Source organism: Oncorhynchus nerka, unplaced genomic scaffold (assembly GCF_034236695.1).
Source record: "Oncorhynchus nerka isolate Pitt River unplaced genomic scaffold, Oner_Uvic_2.0 unplaced_scaffold_781, whole genome shotgun sequence".
Classification (NCBI taxonomy): Eukaryota; Metazoa; Chordata; class Actinopteri; order Salmoniformes; family Salmonidae; genus Oncorhynchus; species Oncorhynchus nerka.
In genome coordinates, this window is record NW_027040448.1 from 288,606 (window position 1) to 312,454 (window position 23,849).

The window sequence follows — 23,849 nt, forward strand, 5'->3', positions numbered from 1 at the left end:
CACACATACACACATACGCACACGCAAGCGCACACGCGTACACGCACGCACACACGCACACACTGGGGTTAATGGGAGGGCAGAGAGGGTCTCACACAAATATTCTCTCACACACTCAGTCAATAATGAAGACACATACACACCCTCACCCAGCTGCTCCTGAAAATAAAACATGTTGTTTGATCTATGCTAATGCTGATTGAATCCCCTTTTTTAACCTCAGCTGCTTCAGCTCCTGGAGAGGATTACAGAGATGTACACCCACACACACACACATGAATACACACCTGCATGCACACGCACACAGATGTTAGTCACACCGTATCTCATCTCAAAATGTGTAGAATTGAAGGAAATTAACTCTAAAAAAAATTCACTGCTGTCAAGAGGGGAGTAGCTAAAGGGGGGGACCAACATTTAGCTTACGGCTCCCATAAGGCTAGGGTCGGCTCTGACTGCATGACTGCATGTGTGGATATAGATGTGGGTACGCAAACCAGCGAGTCACTGAGGCCCCCCATGATGAGATCAGATTTTTTGTGGCCCTCACCCCCATCAAAGTTGCCCATCCCTGCCCTAGTTAAGGTTTTATGGAGAGACCTGGAGTCTGGGGTGAGCGAAGAACTCGTTGAGGAAGTCCATGAGGAGGTCTATCTTGAGGCAGCTGACACACAGCACCACGTGCTTCTCCGTCTGGGCCCGGTATCGGCTGTAGTTCCCCCCAGACTTTTGGCGCTCCATCCACAGGAAGGCCAGCTGCTCAAACTACAGATGGGAAGAATTACATTAGTGTAATTAGTGATGGACAGACAGTAGATGGTTTTAGGTAGTGAAAGACAGTAGGTGGGTTGAGGTAGTGAAAGGCAGTAGGTGGGTTGAGGTAGTGATAGATAGACCGTAGGTGGGTTGAGGTAGTGAAAGACAGTAGGTGGGTTGAGGTAGTGAAAGACAGTAGGTGGGTTGAGGTAGTGAAAGACAGTAGGTGGGTTGAGGTAGTGAAAGACAGTAGGTGGTTTGAGGTAGTGAAAGACAGTAGCTGGGTTGAGGTAGTGATAGACAGTAGGTGGGTTGAGGTAGTGATAGATAGACCGTAGGTGGGTTGAGGTAGTGAAAGACAGTAGGTGGTTTGAGGTAGTGAAAGACAGTAGGTGGGTTGAGGTAGTGAAAGACAGTAGGTGGGTTGAGGTAGTGAAAGACAGTAGGTGGTTTGAGGTAGTGAAAGACAGTAGCTGGGTTGAGGTAGTGATAGACAGTAGGTGGGTTGAGGTAGTGATAGATAGACCGTAGGTGGGTTGAGGTAGTGAAAGACAGTAGGTGGGTTGAGGTAGTGAAAGACAGTAGGTGGGTTGAGGTAGTGAAAGACAGTAGGTGGGTTGAGGTAGTGAAAGACAGTAGGTGGGTTGAGGTAGTGAAAGACAGTAGGTGGTTTGAGGTAGTGAAAGACAGTAGCTGGGTTGAGGTAGTGATAGACAGTAGGTGGGTTGAGGTAGTGATAGATAGACCGTAGGTGGGCTGAGGTAGTGAAAGACAGTAGGTGGGTTGAGGTAGTGATAGATAGACCGTAGGTGGTTTGAGGTAGTGATAGATAGAATGTAGGTGGGTTGAGGTAGTGAAAGACAGTAGGTGGTTTGAGGTAGTGAAAGACAGTAGGTGGGTTGAGGTAGTGAAAGGCAGTAGGTGGTTTGAGGTAGTGATAAATAGACAGTAGGTGGGTTGAGGTAGTGATAGATAGATCGTAGGTGGTTTGAGGTAGTGATAGATAGTAGGTGGGTTGAGGTAGTGATAGATAGACAGTAGGTGGTTTGAGGTAGTGTGATAGGTGGTTTGAGGTAGTGAAAGACAGTAGGTGGGTTGAGGTAGTGATAGACAGACAGTAGGTGGTTTGAGGTAGTGATAGAGACAGTAGGTGGTTTGAGGTAGTGAAAGACAGTAGGTGGGTTGAGGTAGTGATAGACAGACAGTAGGTGGTTTGAGGTAGTGATAGATAGTAGGTGGGTTGAGGTATGTTGTAGGTAGTTGAGGTAGTGACAGACAGTAGTTGGTTTGAGGTAGTGATAGATAGACAGTAGGTAGGTTGAGGTAGTGATAGATAGTAGGTGGGTTGAGGTAGTGATAGACAGACAGTAGGTGGGTTGAGGTAGTAGACAGACAGTGATAGACAGTAGTTGAGGTAGTGAACAGACAGTAGGTGGTTGAGGTAGTGATAGACAGTAGGTGGGTTAAGGTAATGATAGACAGACAGTAGGTAGGTTGAGGTAGTGATAGACAGTACGTGGGTTGAGGTAGTGATAGACAGACAGTAGGTAGGTTGAGGTAGTGATAGACAGAGGTGGGTTGAGTAGACAGACAGTAGGTGGGTTGAGGTAGTGATAGACAGACAGTAGGTAGGTTGAGGTAGTGGATAGTAGGTGGGTTGAGGTAGTGATAGACAGACAGTAGGTGGGTTGAGGTAGTGATAGACAGACAGTAGGTGGGTTGAGGTAGTGATAGATAGACAGTAGGTGGGTTGAGGTAGTGATAGACAGACAGTAGGTGGGTTGAGGTAGTGATAGACAGACAGTAGGTAGGTTGAGGTAGTGATAGATAGACAGTAGGTGGGTTGAGGTAGTGATAGACAGACAGTAGGTGGGTTGGGTTCAGGTAGTGATAGACAGACAGTAGGTGGGTTGAGGTAGTGATAGATAGACAGTAGGTGGTTGAGGTAGTGAGAGACAGTAGGTGGGTTGAGGTAGTGATAGACAGACAGTAGGTGGGTTGAGGTAGTGATAGATAGACAGTAGGTAGGTTGAGGTAGTGATAGATAGACAGTAGGTGGGTTGAGTGGTAGTGATAGATAGACAGTAGGTAGGTAGGTAGATAGACAGTAGGTAGGTTGAGGTAGTGATAGATAGACAGTAGGTGGGTTGAGGTACTGATATATAGTAGGTGGGTTGAGGTAGTGACAGATAGACAGTAGGTAGGTTGAGGTAGTGATAGATAGACAGTAGGTGGGTTGAGGTACTGATAGAGAGACAGTAGCTGGGTTGAGGTAGTGATAGGTAGTAGGTAGGTTGAGGTAATGATAGACAGACAGTAGGTAGGGTGAGGTAATGATAGATAGACAGTAGGTGGGTTGAGGTAGTGATAGACAGACAGTAGGTAGGTTGAGGTAATGATAGACAGACAGTAGGTAGGGTGAGGTAGTGATAGATAGACAGTAGGTGGGTTGAGGTAGTGAAAGACAGTAGGTGGGTTGAGGTAGTGAAAACAGTAGGTGGGTTGAGGTAGTGAAAGACAGTAGGTGGTTTGAGGTAGTGAAAGACAGTAGGTGGGTTGAGGTAGTGAAAGACAGTAGGTGGGTTGAGGTAGTGATAGATAGACCGTAGGTGGTTTGAGGTAGTGATAGATAGACAGTAGATGGTTTGAGGTAGTGATATATAGTAGGTGGTTTGAGGTAGTGATAGACAGACAGTAGGTAGGTTGAGGTAGTGATAGATAGACCGTATGTGGTTTGAGGTAGTGAAAGACAGTAGGTGGGTTGAGGTAGTGATAGATAGACCGTAGGTGGGTTGAGGTAGTGATAGATAGACCGTAGGTGGTTTGAGGTAGTGATAGATAGACCGTAGGTGGGTTGAGGTAGTGAAAGACAGTAGGTGGGTTGAGGTAGTGAAAGACAGTAGGTGGGTTGAGGTAGTGAAAGACAGTAGGTGTGTTGAGGTAGTGATAGATAGACCGCAGGTGGGTTGAGGTAGTGATAGATAGACCGTAGGTGGGTTGAGGTAGTGAAAGACAGTAGGTGGGTTGAGGTAGTGAAAGACAGTAGGTGGGTTGAGGTAGTGAAAGACAGTAGGTGGTTTGAGGTTGAGACAGTAGTGGGTTGAGGTAGTGATAGACAGTAGGTGGGTTGAGGTAGTGATAGATAGACAGTAGGTGGGTTGAGGTAGTGAAAGACAGTAGGTGGGTTGAGGTAGTGATAAGACAGTAGGTGGGTTGAGGTAGTGATAGATAGACCATAGGTGGGCTGAGGTAGTGAAAGACAGTAGGTGGTTTGAGGTAGTGAAAGACAGTAGGTGGGTTGAGGTAGTGATAGATAGACAGTAGGTGGGTTGAGGTAGTGAAAGACAGTAGGTGGGTTGAGGTAGTGATAGATAGTAGGTGGGTTGAGGTAGTGATAGAAGACAGTAGGTTGGTTTGTAGTGGTGGGTTGAGACAGTAGGTGGGTTGAGGTAGTGAAAGACAGTAGGTGGGTTGAGGTAGTGAAAGACAGTAGGTGGGTTGAGGTAGTGATGACAGACAGTAGGTGGTTGAGGTAGTGATAGACAGACAGTAGGTGGTTTGAGGTAGTGATAATAGACAGTAGGTTGGGTTGAGGTAGTGATAGTAGGTGGTTTGAGGTAGTGATAGACAGACAGTAGGTGGGTTGAGGTAGTGATAGATAGTAGGTGGGTTGAGGTAGTGATAGACAGACAGTAGGTGGTTTGAGTGGAGTAGTGGGTTGATAGTGATAGACAGTAGGTGGGTTGAGGTAGTGATAGATAGACCATAGGTGGTTTGAGGTAGTGAAAGACAGTAGGTGGGTTGAGGTAGTGAAGACAGTAGGTGGGTTGAGGTAGTGAAAGACAGAGGTGGGTTGAGGTGATAGACAGACAGTAGGTGGGTTGAGGTAGTGATAGATAGACAGTAGGTGGGTTGAGGTAGTGACAGACAGTAGGTGGGTTGAGGTAGTGAAGATAGACAGTAGGTGGGTTGAGGTAGTGATAGACAGACAGTAGGTGGTTTGTTGAGACAGTAGCTGGGTTGAGGTAGTGATAGATAGACAGTAGGTAGGTTGAGGTAGTGTGATAGACAGTAGGTGGGTTGAGGTAGTGATAGACAGACAGTAGGTAGGTTGAGGTAGTGATAGACAGACAGTAGGTGGGTTGAGGTAGTGATAGACAGACAGTAGGTTGAGGTAGTGATGATGACAGACAGTAGGTGGGTTGAGGTAGTGATGACAGACAGTAGGTGGGTTGAGGTAGTGATAGATAGACTGTAGGTGGGTTGAGGTAGTGAAAGACAGTAGGTGGTTGAGGTAGTGATAGACAGACAGTAGGTGGGTTGAGGTAGTGATAGAAGACAGTAGGTGGGTTGAGGTAGTGATAGACAGTAGGTGGGTTGAGGTAATGATAGACAGTAGGTAGGTAGGTTGAGGTAGTGATAGATAGACAGTAGGTGAGTTGAGGTAGTGATAGGTAGGTGGGTTGAGGTAGTGATAGATAGACAGTAGGTAGGTTGAGGTAGTGATAGGACAGTAGGTGGTTGAGGTGTGAAAGACAGTAGGTGGGTTGAGGTAGTGAGAAGACAGTAGGTGGGTTGAGGTAGTGAAAGACAGTAGGTGGGTTGAGGTACTGATAGAGAGACAGTAGCTGGGTTGAGGTAGTGATAGGTAGTAGGTAGGTTGAGGTAATGATAGACAGACAGTAGGTAGGGTGAGGTAATGATAGATAGACAGTAGGTGGGTTGAGGTAGTGATAGGTAGTAGGTAGGTTGAGGTAATGATAGACAGACAGTAGGTAGGGTGAGGTAGTGATAGATAGACAGTAGGTGGGTTGAGGTAGTGAAAGACAGTAGGTGGGTTGAGGTAGTGAAAACAGTAGGTGGGTTGAGGTAGTGAAAGACAGTAGGTGGTTTGAGGTAGTGAAAGACAGTAGGTGGGTTGAGGTAGTGATAGATAGACCGTAGGTGGTTTGAGGTAGTGATAGATAGACAGTAGATGGTTTGAGGTAGTGATATATAGTAGGTGGTTGAGGTAGTGATAGACAGACAGTAGGTAGGTTGAGGTAGTGATGAGGTATGTGGTTTGAGGTAGTGAAAGACAGTAGGTGGGTTGAGGTAGTGATAGATAGACAGTAGGTGGGTTGAGGTAGTGATAGACAGACCGTAGGTGGTTGAGGTAGTGATAGATAGACCGTAGGTGGGTTGAGGTAGTGAAAGACAGTAGGTGGGTTGAGGTAGTGAAAGACAGTAGGTGGGTTGAGGTAGTGAAAGACAGTAGGTGTGTTGAGGTAGTGATAGATAGACCGCAGGTGGGTTGAGGTAGTGATAGATAGACCGTAGGTGGGTTGAGGTAGTGAAAGACAGTAGGTGGGTTGAGGTAGTGATAGATAGACCGTAGGTGGTTTGAGGTAGTGATAGATAGACCATAGGTGGGCTGAGGTAGTGAAAGACAGTAGGTGGTTTGAGGTAGTGAAAGACAGTAGGTGGGTTGAGGTAGTGATAGATAGACAGTAGGTGGGTTGAGGTAGTGATAGATAGACAGTAGGTGATAGTAGGTGGTTTGAGGTAGTGATAAAGACAGTAGGTGGTTGAGGTAGTGATAGACAGTAGGTGGTTTGAGGTAGTGAAAGACAGTAGGTGGGTTGAGGTAGTGATAACAGACAGTAGGTGGTTTGAGGTAGTGATAGACAGACAGTAGGTATGTTGAGGTAGTGATAGTGACAGACAGTAGTTGGTTTGAGGTAGTGATAGATAGACAGTAGGTTGGTTGAGGTAGTGATATATAGTAGGTGGTTTGAGGTAGTGATAGACAGACAGTAGGTAGGTTGAGGTAGTGATAGATGTAGGTGGGTTGAGGTAGTGATAGACAGACCGTAGGTGGGTTGTAGTGATAGTGACAGACAGTAGGTGGGTTGAGGTAGTGATAGACAGAGTAGGTTTGAGGTTGAAAGTAGGTGGGTTGAGGTAGTGAAAGACAGTAGGTGGGTTGAGGTTGAAAGACAGTAGGTGGGTAGTGATAGTGATAGATAGACAGTAGGTGGGTTGAGGTAGTGATAGATAGACCGTAGGTGGGTTGAGGTAGTGAAAGACAGTAGGTGGGTTGAGGTAGTGAAAGACAGTAGGTGGGTTGAGGTAGTGAAAGACAGTAGGTGGTTTGAGGTAGTGAAAGACAGTAGCTGGGTTGAGGTAGTGATAGACAGTAGGTGGGTTGAGGTAGTGATAGATAGACCGTAGGTGGGTTGAGGTAGTGAAAGACAGTAGGTGGGTTGAGGTAGTGATAGATAGACAGTAGGTGGTTTGAGGTAGTGATAGATAGAATGTAGGTGGGTTGAGGTAGTGAAAGACAGTAGGTGGTTTGAGGTAGTGAAAGACAGTAGGTGGGTTGAGGTAGTGAAAGGCAGTAGGTGGTTTGAGGTAGTGATAAATAGACAGTAGGTGGGTTGAGGTAGTGATAGATAGATCGTAGGTGGTTTGAGGTAGTGATAGATAGTAGCTGGTTTGAGGAAGTGATAGATAGACAGTAGATGGTTTGAGGTAGTGATAGAGAGTAGGTGGTTTGAGGTAGTGAAAGACAGTAGGTGGGTTGACAGTGATAGACAGACAGTAGGTGGTTTGAGGTAGTGAGACAGACAGTAGGTAGGTTGAGGTAGTGATAGTGACAGACAGTAGTTGGTTTGAGGTAGTGATAGATAGACAGTAGGTAGGTTGAGGTAGTGATAGATAGTAGGTGGGTTGAGGTAGTGATAGACAGACAGTAAGTAGGTTGAGGTAGTGATAGTAGACAGTAGGTGGGTTGAGTAGTGATAGACAGACAGTAGGTAGGTTGAGGTAGTGATAGACAGTACGTGGGTTGAGGTAGTGATAGACAGACAGTAGGTAGGTTGAGGTAGTGATAGACAGACAGTAGGTAGGTTGAGGTAGTGATAGACAGACAGTAGGTGGGTTGAGGTAATGATATACAGACAGTAGGTCGGTTGAGGTAGCGATAGATAGGTAGGTGGGTTGAGGTAGTGAAAGACAGTAGGTGGTTGAGGTAGTGATAGACAGACAGTAGGAAGGTTGAGGTAGTGAAAGACAGTAGGTGGGTTGAGGTAGTGATAGATAGACAGTAGGTGGGTTGAGGTAATGATGACAGACAGTAGGTAGGTTGAGGTAGTGATAGATAGACAGTAGGTGGGTTGAGGTAGTGATAGATAGTAGGTGGAGTTGAGGTAGTGATAGATAGACAGTAGGTGGGTTGAGGTAGTGAAGACAGTAGGTGGGTTGAGGTAGTGAAGACAGTAGGTGGTTTGAGGTAGTGAAAGACAGTAGGTGGGTTGAGGTAGTGATGATAGACAGTAGGTGGGTTGAGGTAGTGATAGACAGACAGTAGGTGGGTTGAGGTAGTGATAGACAGTAGGTAGGTGGTTGAGGTAGTGATAGACAGAGGTAGTGGGTTGAGGTAGTGATAGATAGACAGTAGGTGGGTTGAGGTAGTGAAAGACAGTAGGTGGGTTGAGGTAGTGAGACAGACAGTAGGTGGGTTGAGGTAGTGATAGATAGACAGTAGGTGGGTTGAGGTAGTGAAAGACAGTAGGTAGTGAAAACAGTAGGTGGGTTGAGGTAGTGAAAGACAGTAGGTGGTTTTTGAGGTAGTGAAAGACAGTAGGTGGGTTGAGGTAGTGATAGACATAGTAGGTGGTTTGAGGTAGTGATAGATAGACAGTAGGTATGGTTGAGGTAGTGATATATAGTAGGTGGTTTGATAGATAGTAGGTAGGGGTTGAGGTAGTGATAGATAGACCGTATGTGGTTTAGGTGTGGACAGTTGAGTTGAGGTAGTGATAGATAGACAGTAGGTGGGTTGAGGTAGTGATAGATAGACAGTAGGTGGTTTGAGGTAGTGATAGACAGACCGTAGGTGGGTTGAGGTAGTGAAAGACAGTAGGTGGGTTGAGGTAGAGAAAGACAGTAGGTGGGTTGAGGTAGTGAAAGACAGTAGGTGGGTTGAGGTAGTGATAGATAGACCGCAGGTGGGTTGAGGTAGTGATAGATAGACCGTAGGTGGGTTGAGGTAGTGAAAGACAGTAGGTGGGTTGAGGTAGTGAAAGACAGTAGGTGGGTTGAGGTAGTGAAAGACAGTAGGTGGTTTGAGGTAGTGAAAGACAGTAGCTGGGTTGAGGTAGTGATAGACAGTAGGTGGGTTGAGGTAGTGATAGATAGACCGTAGGTGGGTTGAGGTAGTGAAAGACAGTAGGTGGGTTGAGGTAGTGATAGATAGACCGTAGGTGGTTTGAGGTAGTGATAGATAGACCATAGGTGGGCTGAGGTAGTGAAAGACAGTAGGTGGTTTGAGGTAGTGAAAGACAGTAGGTGGGTTGAGGTAGTGATAGATAGACAGTAGGTGGGTTGAGGTAGTGATAGATAGATCGTAGGTGGTTTGAGGTAGTGATAGATAGTAGCTGGTTTGAGGAAGTGATAGATAGACAGTAGATGGTTTGAGGTAGTGATAGAGAGTAGGTGGTTTGAGGTAGTGAAAGACAGTAGGTGGGTTGAGGTAGTGATAGACAGACAGTAGGTGGTTTGAGGTAGTGATAGACAGACAGTAGGTATGTTGAGGTAGTGATAGTGACAGACAGTAGCTGGTTTGAGGCAGTGATAAATAGACAGTAGGTTGGTTGAGGTAGTGATATATAGTAGGTGGTTTGAGGTAGTGATAGACAGACAGTAGGTAGGTTGAGGTAGTGATAGATAGTAGGTGGGTTGAGGTAGTGATAGACAGACCGTAGGTGGGTTGAGGTAGTGATAGTGACAGACAGTAGGTGGGTTGAGGTAGGGATAGACAGACCGTAGGTGGTTTGAGGTAGTGAAAGACAGTAGGTGGGTTGAGGTAGTGAAAGACAGTAGGTGGGTTGAGGTAGTGAAAGACAGTAGGTGGGTTGAGGTAGTGATAGATAGACCGCAGGTGGGTTGAGGTAGTGATAGATAGACCGTAGGTGGGTTGAGGTAGTGAAAGACAGTAGGTGGGTTGAGGTAGTGAAAGACAGTAGGTGGGTTGAGGTAGTGAAAGACAGTAGGTGGTTTGAGGTAGTGAAAGACAGTAGCTGGGTTGAGGTAGTGACAGACAGTAGGTAGGTTGAGGTAGTGATAGACAGTACGTGGGTTGAGGTAGTGATAGACAGACAGTAGGTAGGTTGAGGTAGTGATAGACAGACAGTAGGTAGGTTGAGGTAGTGATAGACAGACAGTAGGTGGGTTGAGGTAATGATATACAGACAGTAGGTCGGTTGAGGGTTGAGGTAGAGTGATAGAAGACAGTAGGTTGAGGTAGTGATAGACAGACAGTAGGAAGGTTGAGGTAGTGATAGATAGACAGTAGGTGGGTTGAGGTAGTGATAGATAGACAGTAGGTGGGTTGAGGTAATGATAGACAGACAGTAGGTAGGTTGAGGTAGTGATAGATAGACAGTAGGTGGGTTGAGGTAGTGAAAGACAGTAGGTGGGTTGAGGTTGATAGAAGACAGTAGGTAGGTTGAGGTAGTGATAAAGACAGTAGGTGGGTTGAGGTAGTGATAGAAAGACAGTAGGTGGGTTGAGGTAGTGAAGATAGACAGTAGGTGGGTTGAGGTAGTGATAGATAGACAGTAGGTGGGTTGAGGTAGTGATAGATAGACAGTAGGTGGGTTGAGGTAGTGATAGTAGTAGGTAGGTTGAGGTAGTGATAGACAGACAGTAGGTGGGTTGAGGTAGTGATAGACAGTAGGTGGGTTGAGGTAGTGAAAGACAGTAGGTGGGTTGAGGTAGTGATAGACAGACAGTAGGTGGGTTGAGGTAGTGATAGATAGACAGTAGGTGGGTTGAGGTAGTGAAAGACAGTAGGTGGGTTGAGGTGGAAAACAGTAGGTGGGTTGAGGTAGTGAAAGACAGTAGGTGGTTTGAGGTAGTGAAAGGTGGTTAGGTGGAGTTGGGTTGAGGTAGTGATAGATAGACAGTAGGTGGGTTGAGGTAGTGATAGATAGACAGTAGGTGGTTTGAGGTAGTGAGATAGTAGGTGGTTTGAGGTAGTGATAGACAGACAGTAGGTGGGTTGAGGTAGTGATAGATAGACAGTAGGTGGTTTGAGGTAGTGAAAGACAGTAGGTGGGTTGAGGTAGTGATAATAGACCGTAGGTGGGTTGAGGTAGTGATAGATAGACCGTAGGTGGGTTGAGGTAGTGATAAAGACAGTAGGTGGGTTGAGGTAGTGAAAGACAGTAGGTGGGTTGAGGTAGTGAAAGACAGTAGGTGGGTTGAGGTAGTGAAAGACAGTAGGTGGGTTGAGGTAGTGATAGATAGACAGTAGGTGGGTTGAGGTAGTGATAGAAAGACAGTAGGTGGGTTGAGGTAGTGAAAGACAGTAGGTTGGGTTGAGGTAGTGATAGATAGACCGTAGGTGGTTTGAGGTAGTGATAGATAGACCATAGGTGGGCTGAGGTAGTGAAAGACAGTAGGTGGTTTGAGGTAGTGAAAGACAGTAGGTGGGTTGAGGTAGTGATAGATAGACAGTAGGTGGGTTGAGGTAGTGATAGATAGATCGTAGGTGGTTTGAGGTAGTGATAGATAGTAGCTGGTTTGAGGAAGTGATAGATAGACAGTAGATGGTTTGAGGTAGTGATAGAGAGTAGGTGGTTTGAGGTAGTGAAAGACAGTAGGTGGGTTGAGGTGGTGATAGACAGACAGTAGGTGGTTTGAGGTAGTGATAGACAGACAGTAGGTATGTTGAGGTAGTGATAGTGACAGACAGTAGCTGGTTTGAGGTAGTGATAAATAGACAGTAGGTAGGTTGAGGTAGTGATAGATAGTAGGTGGGTTGAGGTAGTGATAGACAGACAGTAAGTAGGTTGAGGTAGTGATAGATAGTAGGTTGGTTGAGGTAGTGATAGAAGACCGTAGGTGGGTTGAGGTTGATAGTAGTAGGTGGGTTGAGGTAGGATAGACAGACCGTAGGTGGTTTGAGGTAGTGAAAGACAGTAGGTGGGTTGAGGTAGTGAAAGACAGTAGGTGGGTTGAGGTAGTGAAAGACAGTAGGTGGGTTGAGGTAGTGATAGATAGACCGTAGGTGGGTTGAGGTAGTGATAGATAGACCGTAGGTGGGTTGAGGTAGTGAAAGACAGACAGTAGGTGGGTTGAGGTAGTGAAAGATAGTAGGTGGGTTGAGGTAGTGAAAGACAGTAGGTGGTTGAGTGATAGAAAGACAGTAGGTGGGTTGAGGTAGTGATAGACAGTAGTAGGTGGGTTGAGGTAGTGATAGACAGACAGTAGGTGGGTTGAGGTAGTGAAAGACAGTAGGTGGGTTGAGGTAGTGATAGATAGACAGTAGGTGGTTTGAGGTAGTGATAGATAGACAGTAGGTGGGTTGAGGTAGTGAAAGACAGTAGGTGGTTTAGGTGAAAGACAGTAGGTGGGTTGAGGTAGTGATAGATAGATCGTAGGTGGTTTGAGGTAGTGATAGATAGTAGCTGGTTTGAGGAAGTGATAGATAGACAGTAGATGGTTTGAGGTAGTGATAGAGAGTAGGTGGTTTGAGGTAGTGAAAGACAGTAGGTGGGTTGAGGTAGTGATAGACAGACAGTAGGTGGTTTGAGGTAGTGATAGACAGACAGTAGGTATGTTGAGGTAGTGATAGTGACAGACAGTAGCTGGTTTGAGGCAGTGATAAATAGACAGTAGGTAGGTTGAGGTAGTGATAGATAGTAGGTGGGTTGAGGTAGTGATAGACAGACAGTAAGTAGGTTGAGGTAGTGATAGATAGTAGGTGGGTTGAGGTAGTGATAGACAGACAGTAGGTGGGTTGAGGTAGTGATAGTGACAGACAGTAGGTGGGTTGAGGTAGGGATAGACAGACCGTAGGTGGTTTGAGGTAGTGAAAGACAGTAGGTGGGTTGAGGTAGTGATAGATAGACCGTAGGTGGGTTGAGGTAGTGATAGATAGACCGTAGGTGGTTTGAGGTAGTGAAAGACAGTAGGTGGGTTGAGGTAGTGAAAGACAGTAGGTGGGTTGAGGTAGTGAAAGACAGTAGGTGGGTTGAGGTAGTGATAGATAGACCGTAGGTGGGTTGAGGTAGTGATAGATAGACCGTAGGTGGGTTGAGGTAGTTAAAGACAGTAGGTGGGTTGAGGTAGTGAAAGACAGTAGGTGGGTTGAGGTAGTGATAGATAGACCGTAGGTGGGTTGAGGTAGTGATAGATAGACCGTAGGTGGTTTGAGGTAGTGAAAGACAGTAGGTGGGTTGAGGTAGTGAAAGACAGTAGGTGGGTTGAGGTAGTAGGTGGGTTGATAGAAAGACAGTAGGTGGTTTGAGGTAGTGAAAGACAGTAGGTGGGTTGAGGTAGTGATAGACAGACAGTAGGTGGTTTGAGGTAGTGATAGATAGTAGGTGGTTTGAGGTAGTGATAAGACAGTAGATGGTTTGAGGTAGTGATATATAGTAGGTGGTTTGAGGTAGTGATAGACAGACAGTAGGTAGGTTGAGGTAGTGATAGATAGTAGGTGGGTTGAGGTAGTGATAGACAGACCGTAGGTGGGTTGAGGTAGTGATAGATAGACCATATGTGGTTTGAGGTAGTGAAAGACAGTAGGTGGGTTGAGGTAGTGATAGATAGACCGTAGGTGGGTTGAGGTAGTGATAGACAGTAGGTGGGTTGAGGTAGTGATAGACAGACAGTAGGTGGGTTGAGGTAGTGATAGACAGACAGTAGGTGGGTTGAGGTAGTGATAGACAGTAGGTGGGTTGAGGTAGTGATAGACAGACAGTAGGTAGGTTGAGGTAGTGATAGACAGACAGTAGGTAGGTTGAGGTAGTGATAGACAGACAGTAGGAAGGTTGAGGTAGTGATAGATAGACAGTAGGTGGGTTGAGGTAGTGATAGATAGACAGTAGGTGGGTTGAGGTAATGATAGACAGACAGTAGGTAGGTTGAGGTAGTGATAGACAGTAGGTGGGTTGAGGTAGTGAAAGACAGTAGGTGGGTTGAGGTAGTGAAAGACAGTAGGTGGGTTGAGGTAGTGAAAGACAGTAGGTGGGTTGAGGTAGTGAAAGACAGTAGGTGGTTTGAGGTAGTGAAAGACAGTAGGTGGGTTGAGGTAGTGATAGATAGACCGTAGGTGGTTTGAGGTAGTGATAGATAGACAGTAGATGGTTTGAGGTAGTGATAGATAGTAGGTGGTTTGAGGTAGTGATAGACAGACAGTAGGAGGTTGAGGTAGTGATAGATAGTAGGTGGGTTGAGGTAGTGATAGAGACCGTAGGTGGGTTGGTAGTGTAGACAGTATGTGGTTTGAGGTAGTGAAAGACAGTAGGTGGGTTGAGGTAGTGATAGATAGACCGTAGGTGGGTTGAGGTAGTGATAGATAGACCGTAGGTGGGTTGAGGTAGTGAAAGACAGTAGTGGGTTTGAGGTAGTGAAAGACAGTAGGTGGGTTGAGGTAGTGATAGATAGACAGTAGGTGGTTGAGGTAGTGATAGATAGACCGTAGGTGGTTTGAGGTAGTGAAAGACAGTAGGTGGGTTGAGGTAGTGATAGACAGACAGTAGGTGGTTTGAGGTAGTTGAGACAGTAGGTATGTTGAGGTAGTGATAGACAGACAGTAGGTGGTTTGAGGTAGTTGTAGGTAGTTGAGGTAGTGAAAGACAGTAGGTGGGTTGAGGTAGTGATAGACAGACAGTAGGTGGGTTGAGGTAGTGTAGTAGGTGGGTTGAGGTAGTGATAGACAGACGTAGGTGGGTTGAGGTAGTGATAGACAGACCGTAGGTGGTTTGAGGTAGTGAAAGACAGTAGGTGGGTTGAGGTAGTGAAAGACAGTAGGTGGGTTGAGGTAGTGAAAGACAGTAGGTGGGTTGAGGTAGTGATAGATAGACCGTAGGTGGGTTGAGGTAGTGATAGATAGACCGTAGGTGGGTTGAGGTAGTGAAAGACAGTAGGTGGGTTGAGGTAGTGAAAGACAGTAGGTGGGTTGGTAGTTGAGGTAGTTTGAGGTAGTGATGAAGACAGTAGGTGGGTTGAGGTAGTGACAGTAGGTGGGTTGAGGTAGTGATAGACAGTAGGTGGGTTGAGGTAGTGATAGAAGACAGTAGGTGGGTTGAGGTAGTGAAAGACAGTAGGTGGGTTGAGGTAGTGAAAGACAGTAGGTGGGTTGAGGTAGTGAAAGACAGTAGGTGGGTTGAGGTAGTGAAAGACAGTAGGTGGGTTAGTGATAGACAGTAGGTGGGTTGAGGTAGTGATAGATAGACCGTAGGTGGTTTGAGGTAGTGATAGATAATAGGTGGTTTGAGGTAGTGATAGATAGACAGTAGATGGTTTGAGGTAGTGATATATAGTAGGTGGTTTGAGGTAGTGATAGACAGACAGTAGGTAGGTTGAGGTAGTGATAGATAGTAGGTGGGTTGAGGTAGTGATAGACAGACCGTAGGTGGGTTGAGGTAGTGATAGATAGACCATATGTGGTTTGAGGTAGTGAAAGACAGTAGGTGGGTTGAGGTAGTGATAGATAGACCGTAGGTGGGTTGAGGTAGTGATAGACAGTACGTGGGTTGAGGTAGTGATAGACAGACAGTAGGTAGGTTGAGGTAGTGATAGACAGACAGTAGGTGGGTTGAGGTAATGATATACAGACAGTAGGTCGGTTGAGGTAGCGATAGATAGACTGTAGGTGGGTTGAGGTAGTGATAGACAGACAGTAGGTAGGTTGAGGTAGTGATAGACAGACAGTAGGAAGGTTGAGGTAGTGATAGATAGACAGTAGGTGGGTTGAGGTAGTGATAGATAGACAGTAGGTGGGTTGAGGTAATGATAGACAGACAGTAGGTAGGTTGAGGTAGTGATAGACAGTAGGTGGGTTGAGGTAGTGAAAGACAGTAGGTGGGTTGAGGTAGTGAAAGACAGTAGGTGGGTTGAGGTAGTGAAAGACAGTAGGTGGGTTGAGGTAGTGAAAGACAGTAGGTGGTTTGAGGTAGTGAAAGACAGTAGGTGGGTTGAGGTAGTGATAGATAGACCGTAGGTGGTTTGAGGTAGTGATAGATAGACAGTAGATGGTTTGAGGTAGTGATATATAGTAGGTGGTTTGAGGTAGTGATAGACAGACAGTAGGTAGGTTGAGGTAGTGATAGATAGTAGGTGGGTTGAGGTAGTGATAGACAGACCGTAGGTGGGTTGAGGTAGTGATAGATAGACCGTATGTGGTTTGAGGTAGTGAAAGACAGTAGGTGGGTTGAGGTAGTGATAGATAGACCGTAGGTGGGTTGAGGTAGTGATAGATAGACCGTAGGTGGGTTGAGGTAGTTAAAGACAGTAGGTGGGTTGAGGTAGTGAAAGACAGTAGGTGGGTTGAGGTAGTGATAGATAGACCGTAGGTGGGTTGAGGTAGTGATAGATAGACCGTAGGTGGTTTGAGGTAGTGAAAGACAGTAGGTGGGTTGAGGTAGTGATAGACAGACAGTAGGTGGTTTGAGGTAGTGATAGACAGACAGTAGGTATGTTGAGGTAGTGATAGTGACAGACAGTAGTTGGTTTGAGGTAGTGATAGATAGACAGTAGGTAGGTTGAGGTAGTGATAGATAGTAGGTGGTTTGAGGTAGTGATAGACAGACAGTAGGTAGGTTGAGGTAGTGATAGATAGTAGGTGGGTTGAGGTAGTGATAGACAGACCGTAGGTGGGTTGAGGTAGGGATAGACAGACCGTAGGTGGTTTGAGGTAGTGAAAGACAGTAGGTGGGTTGAGGTAGTGAAAGACAGTAGTTGGTAGAAAGACAGTAGGTGGGTTGAGGTAGTGATAGATAGACCGTAGGTGGGTTGAGGTAGTGATAGAAGACAGTAGGTGGGTTGAGGTAGTGAAAGACAGTAGGTGGGTTGAGGTAGTGAAAGACAGTAGGTGGGTTGAGGTAGTGAAAGACAGTAGGTGGTTTGAGGTAGTGAAAGACAGTGCTGGGTTGAGGTAGTGACAGACAGTAGGTGGGTTGAGGTAGTGATAGATAGACCAGTAGGTGGGTTGAGGTAGTGAAAGACAGTAGGTGGGTTGAGGTAGTGATAGATAGACCGTAGGTGGGTTGAGGTAGTGATAGATAGACCGTAGGTGGGTTGAGGTAGTGAAAGACAGTAGGTGGGTTGAGGTAGTGAAAGACAGTAGGTGGGTTGAGGTAGTGATAGATAGACAGTAGGTGGGTTGAGGTAGTGATAGATAGATCGTAGGTGGTTTGAGGTAGTGATAGATAGTAGCTGGTGGGTTGAGGTAGTGATAGACAGTAGGTGGTTTGAGGTAGTGATAAGACCGTAGGTGGTTTGAGGTAGTGAAAGACAGTAGGTGGGTTGAGGTAGTGATAGACAGACAGTAGGTGGTTTGAGGTAGTGATAGACAGACAGTAGGTATGTTGAGGTAGTGATAGTGACAGACAGTAGCTGGTTTGAGGCAGTGATAAATAGACAGTAGGTTGGTTGAGGTAGTGATATATAGTAGGTGGTTTGAGGTAGTGATAGACAGACAGTAGGTAGGTTGAGGTAGTGATAGATAGTAGGTGGGTTGAGGTAGTGATAGACAGACCGTAGGTGGGTTGAGGTAGTGATAGTGACAGACAGTAGGTGGGTTGAGGTAGGGATAGACAGACCGTAGGTGGTTTGAGGTAGTGAAAGACAGTAGGTGGGTTGAGGTAGTGATAGATAGACCGTAGGTGGGTTGAGGTAGTGATAGATAGACCGTAGGTGGTTTGAGGTAGTGAAAGACAGTAGGTGGGTTGAGGTAGTGAAAGACAGTAGGTGGGTTGAGGTAGTGAAAGACAGTAGGTGGGTTGAGGTAGTGATAGATAGACCGTAGGTGGGTTGAGGTAGTGATAGATAGACCGTAGGTGGGTTGAGGTAGTTAAAGACAGTAGGTGGGTTGAGGTAGTGAAAGACAGTAGGTGGGTTGAGGTAGTGATAGATAGACCGTAGGTGGGTTGAGGTAGTGATAGATAGACCGTAGGTGGTTTGAGGTAGTGAAAGACAGTAGGTGGGTTGAGGTAGTGAAAGACAGTAGGTGGGTTGAGGTAGTGAAAGACAGTAGGTGGGTTGAGGTAGTGAAAGACAGTAGGTGGTTTGAGGTAGTGAAAGACAGTAGGTGGGTTGAGGTAGTGATAGATAGACCGTAGGTGGTTTGAGGTAGTGATAGATAGACCGTAGGTGGTTTGAGGTAGTGATAGATAGACAGTAGGTGGGTTGAGGTAGTGATAGATAGTAGGTGGTTTGAGGTAGTGATAGATAGACAGTAGGTAGGTTGAGGTAGTGACAGACAGTAGGTGGGTTGAGGTAGTGATAGACAGACAGTAGGTGGGTTGAGGTAGTGATAGATAGACAGTAGGTGGTTTGAGGTAGTGATAGATAGACAGTAGGTGGGTTGAGGTAGTGATAGATAGACAGTAGGTGGGTTGAGGTAGTGATAAAGACAGTAGGTGGGTTGAGGTAGTGAAAGACAGTAGGTGGGTTGAGGTAGTGATAGATAGACAGTAGGTGGGTTGAGGTAGTGATAGACAGACCGTAGGTGGTTTGAGGTAGTTTGTAGGTGGGTTGAGGTAGTGAAAGACAGTAGGTGGGTTGAGGTAGTGAAAGACAGTAGGTGGGGTTGTAGGTAGTGAAAGACAGTAGGTGGTTGAGGTAGTGAAAGACAGTAGGTGGGTTGAGGTAGTGATAGATAGACAGTAGGATGGTTTGAGGTAGTGATAGATAGTAGGTGGTTTGAGGTAGTGATAGATAGACAGTGGGTTGAGGTAGTGATAGATAGTAGGTGGGTTGAGGTAGTGATAGACAGACAGTAAGTAGGTTGAGGTAGTGATAGACAGTAGGTGGGTTGAGGTAGTGATAGACAGACAGTAGGTGGGTTGAGGTAGTGATAGATAGACCATATGTGGTTTGAGGTAGTGAAAGACAGTAGGTGGGTTGAGGTAGTGATAGATAGACAGTAGGTGGGTTGAGGTAGTGATAGACAGTACGTGGGTTGAGGTAGTGATAGACAGACAGTAGGTAGGTTGAGGTAGTGATAGACAGACAGTAGGTGGGTTGAGGTAGTGATAGATAGACAGTAGGTGGGTTGAGGTAGTGATAGATAGACAGTAGGTGGGTTGAGGTAGTGATAGACAGACAGTAGGTAGGTTGAGGTAGTGATAGACAGACAGTAGGAAGGTTGAGGTAGTGATAGATAGTAGGTGGGTTGAGGTAGTGATAGACAGAGTAGGTGGGTTGAGGTTGATAGATAGTAGTGGTTTGAGGTAGTGAAAGACAGTAGGTGGGTTGAGGTAGTGATAGATAGACAGTAGGTGGGTTGAGGTAGTGATAGATAGACAGTAGGTGGGTTGAGGTAGTTAAAGACAGTAGGTGGGTTGAGGTAGTGAAAGACAGTAGGTGGGTTGAGGTAGTGATAGATAGACCGTAGGTGGGTTGAGGTAGTGATAGATAGACCGTAGGTGGTTTGAGGTAGTGAAAGACAGTAGGTGGGTTGAGGTAGTGATAGACAGACAGTAGGTGGTTTGAGGTAGTGATAGACAGACAGTAGGTAGGTTGAGGTAGTGAGATAGACAGGTAGGTTGGTTTTAGTGATAGATAGACAGTAGGTGGTTGAGGTAGTGATAGATAGTAGGTGGTTTGAGGTAGTGAGACAGACAGTAGGTGGGTTGAGGTAGTGATAGATAGAGTAGGTGGGTTGAGGTAGTGAGAAGACAGTAGGTGGGTTGAGGTAGTGTTGTAGGTGGTTTGAGGTAGTGAAAGACAGTAGGTGGGTAGTGAAAGACAGTAGGTGGGTTGAGGTAGTGAAAGACAGTAGGTGGGTTGAGGTAGTGATAGATAGACCGTAGGTGGGTTGAGGTAGTGATAGATAGGTAGGTGGGTTGAGGTAGATGAAAGACAGTAGGTGGGTTGAGGTAGTGAAAGTAGGTGGGTTGAGGTAGTGAAAGACAGTAGGTGGGTTGAGGTAGTGAAAGACAGTAGTGGGTTGAGGTAGTGATAGACAGTAGGTGGGTTGAGGTAGTGATAGATAGACCGTAGGTGGGTTGAGGTAGTGAAAGACAGTAGGTGGGTTGAGGTAGTGATAGATAGACCGTAGGTGGTTTGAGGTAGTGATAGATAGACCATAGGTGGGCTGAGGTAGTGAAAGACAGTAGGTGGTTTGAGGTAGTGAAAGACAGTAGGTGGGTTGAGGTAGTGAAAGACAGTAGGTGGGTTGAGGTAGTGATAGATAGACAGTAGGTGGGTTGAGGTAGTGATAGATAGATCGTAGGTGGTTTGAGGTAGTGATAGATAGTAGCTGGTTTGAGGAAGTGATAGATAGACAGTAGATGGTTTGAGGTAGTGATAGAGAGTAGGTGGTTTGAGGTAGTGAAAGACAGTAGGTGGGTTGAGGTAGTGATAGACAGACAGTAGGTGGTTGAGGTAGTGATAGACAGACAGTAGGTGGGTTGAGGTAGTGATAGACAGACAGTAGGTGGTTTGAGGTAGTGATGATAGAGTAGGACAGTAGATAGTAGGTGGTTTGAGGTAGTGATAAATAGACAGTAGGTAGGTTGAGGTAGTGATAGATAGTAGGTGGGTTGAGGTAGTGATAGACAGACAGTAAGTAGGTTGAGGTAGTGATAGATAGACAGTAGGTGGGTTGAGGTAGTGATAGACAGACCGTAGGTGGTTTGAGGTAGTGAAAGACAGTAGGTGGGTTGAGGTAGTGATAGATAGACCGTAGGTGGGTTGAGGTAGTGATAGATAGACCGTAGGTGGTTTGAGGTAGTGAAAGACAGTAGGTGGGTTGAGGTAGTGATAGACAGACAGTAGGTAGGTTGAGGTAGATGAAAGACAGTAGGTGGGTTGAGGTAGTGATGATAGACGTAGAGGTAGTGATAGGTAGGTGGGTTGAGGTAGTAAAGACAGTAGGAAGGTTGAGGTAGTGAAAGACAGTAGGTGGGTTGAGGTAGTGATAGATAGACAGTAGGTGGGTTGAGGTAGTGATAGATAGACAGTAGGTGGTTTGAGGTAGTGAAAGACAGTAGGTGGGTTGAGGTAGTGAAAGACAGTAGGTGGGTTGAGGAGTGAAAGACAGTAGGTGGGTTGAAAGGTAGTGATAGTGAAAGACAGTAGGTGGGTTGAGGTAGTGATAGATAGACAGTAGGTGGTTTGACAGATAGGTGGTGGTTTGAGGTAGTGATAGATAGACAGTAGGTTGGTTGAGGTAGTGATATATAGTAGGTGGTTTGAGGTAGTGATAGACAGACAGTAGGTAGGTTGAGGTAGTGATAGATAGTAGGTGGGTTGAGGTAGTGATAGACAGACCGTAGGTGGGTTGAGGTAGTGATAGATAGACCATATGTGGTTTGAGGTAGTGAAAGACAGTAGGTGGGTTGAGGTAGTGATAGATAGACCGTAGGTGGGTTGAGGTAGTGATAGACAGTACGTGGGTTGAGGTAGTGATAGACAGACAGTAGGTAGGTTGAGGTAGTGATAGACAGACAGTAGGTGGGTTGAGGTAATGATATACAGACAGTAGGTCGGTTGAGGTAGTGATAGATAGACTGTAGGTGGGTTGAGGTAGTGATAGACAGACAGTAGGTAGGTTGAGGTAGTGATAGACAGACAGTAGGAAGGTTGAGGTAGTGATAGATAGACAGTAGGTGGGTTGAGGTAGTGATAGATAGACAGTAGGTGGGTTGAGGTAATGATAGACAGACAGTAGGTAGGTTGAGGTAGTGATAGACAGTAGGTGGGTTGAGGTAGTGAAAGACAGTAGGTGGGTTGAGGTAGTGAAAGACAGTAGGTGGGTTGAGGTAGTGAAAGACAGTAGGTGGGTTGAGGTAGTGAAAGACAGTAGGTGGTTTGAGGTAGTGAAAGACAGTAGGTGGGTTGAGGTAGTGATAGATAGACCGTAGGTGGTTTGAGGTAGTGATAGATAGACAGTAGATGGTTTGAGGTAGTGATATATAGTAGGTGGTTTGAGGTAGTGATAGACAGACAGTAGGTAGGTTGAGGTAGTGATAGATAGTAGGTGGGTTGAGGTAGTGATAGACAGACCGTAGGTAGGTTGAGGTAGTGATAGATAGTAGGTGGGTTGAGGTAGTGATAGACAGACCGTAGGTGGGTTGAGGTAGTGAAAGACAGTAGGTGGGTTGAGGTAGTGATAGATAGACCGTAGGTGGGTTGAGGTAGTTAAAGACAGTAGGTGGGTTGAGGTAGTGAAAGACAGTAGGTGGGTTGAGGTAGTGATAGATAGACCGTAGGTGGGTTGAGGTAGTGATAGATAGACCGTAGGTGGGTTGAGGTAGTGAAAGACAGTAGGTGGGTTGAGGTAGTGAAAGACAGTAGGTGGGTTGAGGTAGTGAAAGACAGTAGGTGGGTTGAGGTAGTGAAAGACAGTAGGTGGTTTGAGGTAGTGAAAGACAGTAGGTGGGTTGAGGTAGTGATAGATAGACCGTAGGTGGTTTGAGGTAGTGAAAGACAGTAGGTGGTTTGAGGTAGTGAAGACAGATAGACAGTAGGTGGTTGAGGTAGTGAAAGACAGTAGGTGGTTTGAGGTAGTGAAAGACAGTAGCTGGGTTGAGGTAGTGATAGACAGTAGGTGGGTTGAGGTAGTGATAGACAGACCGTAGGTGGGTTGAGGTAGTGATAGATAGACCATATGTGGTTTGAGGTAGTGAAAGACAGTAGGTGGGTTGAGGTAGTGATAGATAGACCGTAGGTGGGTTGAGGTAGTGATAGACAGTACGTGGGTTGAGGTAGTGATAGACAGACAGTAGGTAGGTTGAGGTAGTGATAGACAGACAGTAGGTGGGTTGAGGTAATGATATACAGACAGTAGGTCGGTTGAGGTAGCGATAGATAGACTGTAGGTGGGTTGAGGTAGTGATAGACAGACAGTAGGTAGGTTGAGGTAGTGATAGACAGACAGTAGGAAGGTTGAGGTAGTGATAGATAGACAGTAGGTGGGTTGAGGTAGTGATAGATAGACAGTAGGTGGGTTGAGGTAATGATAGACAGACAGTAGGTAGGTTGAGGTAGTGATAGACAGTAGGTGGGTTGAGGTAGTGAAAGACAGTAGGTGGGTTGAGGTAGTGAAAGACAGTGAAAGACAGTAGGTGGGTTGAGGTAGTGAAAGACAGTAGGTGGTTTGAGGTAGTGATAGACAGACAGTAGGTGGGTTGAGGTAGTGATAGATAGACCGTAGGTGGTTTGAGGTAGTGATAGATAGACAGTAGAGGTGATATATAGTAGGTGGTTTGAGGTAGTGAACAGACAGTAGGTGGGTTGAGGTAGTGATAGACAGTAGGTGGGTTGAGGTAGTGATAGACAGACAGTAGGTTGAGGTAGTGATGATAGGTAGGTGGGTTGAGGTAGTGATAGACAGTAGGTGGGTTGAGGTAGTGATAGACAGAGGTGGGTTGAGGGTTGAGGTAGTTTGATAGATAGACCAGTAGGTGGGTTGAGGTAGTGATAGAAGACAGTAGGTGGGTTGAGGTAGTGATAGATAGACCGTAGGTGGGTTGAGGTAGTGAAAGACAGTAGGTGGGTTGAGGTAGTGATAGACAGACAGTAGGTGGTTTGAGGTAGTGATAGACAGACAGTAGGTGGGTTGAGGTAAGGTGGTTTGATAGAAAGACAGTAGGTGGGTTGAGGTAGTGATAGATAGACAGTAGGTGGGTTGAGGTAGTGTGATAGACGTAGGTGTGGTTTGACAGTAGATAGTAGGTTGAGGTAGTGATAGATAGACAGTAGGTGGGAAGGTTGAGGTAGGTGGTTTGATAGATAGACAGTAGGTGGGTTGAGGTAGTGATAGATAGACAGTAGGTGGGTTGAGGTAGTGATAGACAGACAGTAGGTAGGTTGAGGTAGTGAGACAGACAGTAGGTGGGTTGAGGTAGTGATAATAGACAGTAGGTGGTTGAGGTAGTGAAAGACAGTAGGTGGGTTGAGGTAGTGATAGAAGACAGTAGGTGGGTTGAGGTAGTGAAAGACAGTAGGTGGGTTGAGGTAGTGATAGACAGACAGTAGGTGGGTTGAGGTAGTGATAGATAGACAGTAGGTGGTTTGAGGTAGTGATAGACAGACAGTAGGTGGTTTGAGGTAGTGATAGACAGTAGGTGGTTTGAGGTAGTGATAGACAG

The 23,849-nt window shown here is 46.1% G+C and overlaps 1 protein-coding gene across 1 annotated transcript in view; it reads right to left on the reverse strand.

Moving 5' to 3' along the window:
• LOC115103520 (potassium channel subfamily T member 2-like) overlaps positions 1-23,849 on the reverse strand; it is a 178,040-nt gene that overhangs the window by 127,007 nt on the left and 27,184 nt on the right. Inside the window, exon 13 of the mRNA XM_065016892.1 lies at positions 601-765. Within this exon, the coding sequence (XP_064872964.1) occupies positions 601-765 (165 nt within the window). The remainder of the gene's footprint in view (positions 1-600; positions 766-23,849) is intronic.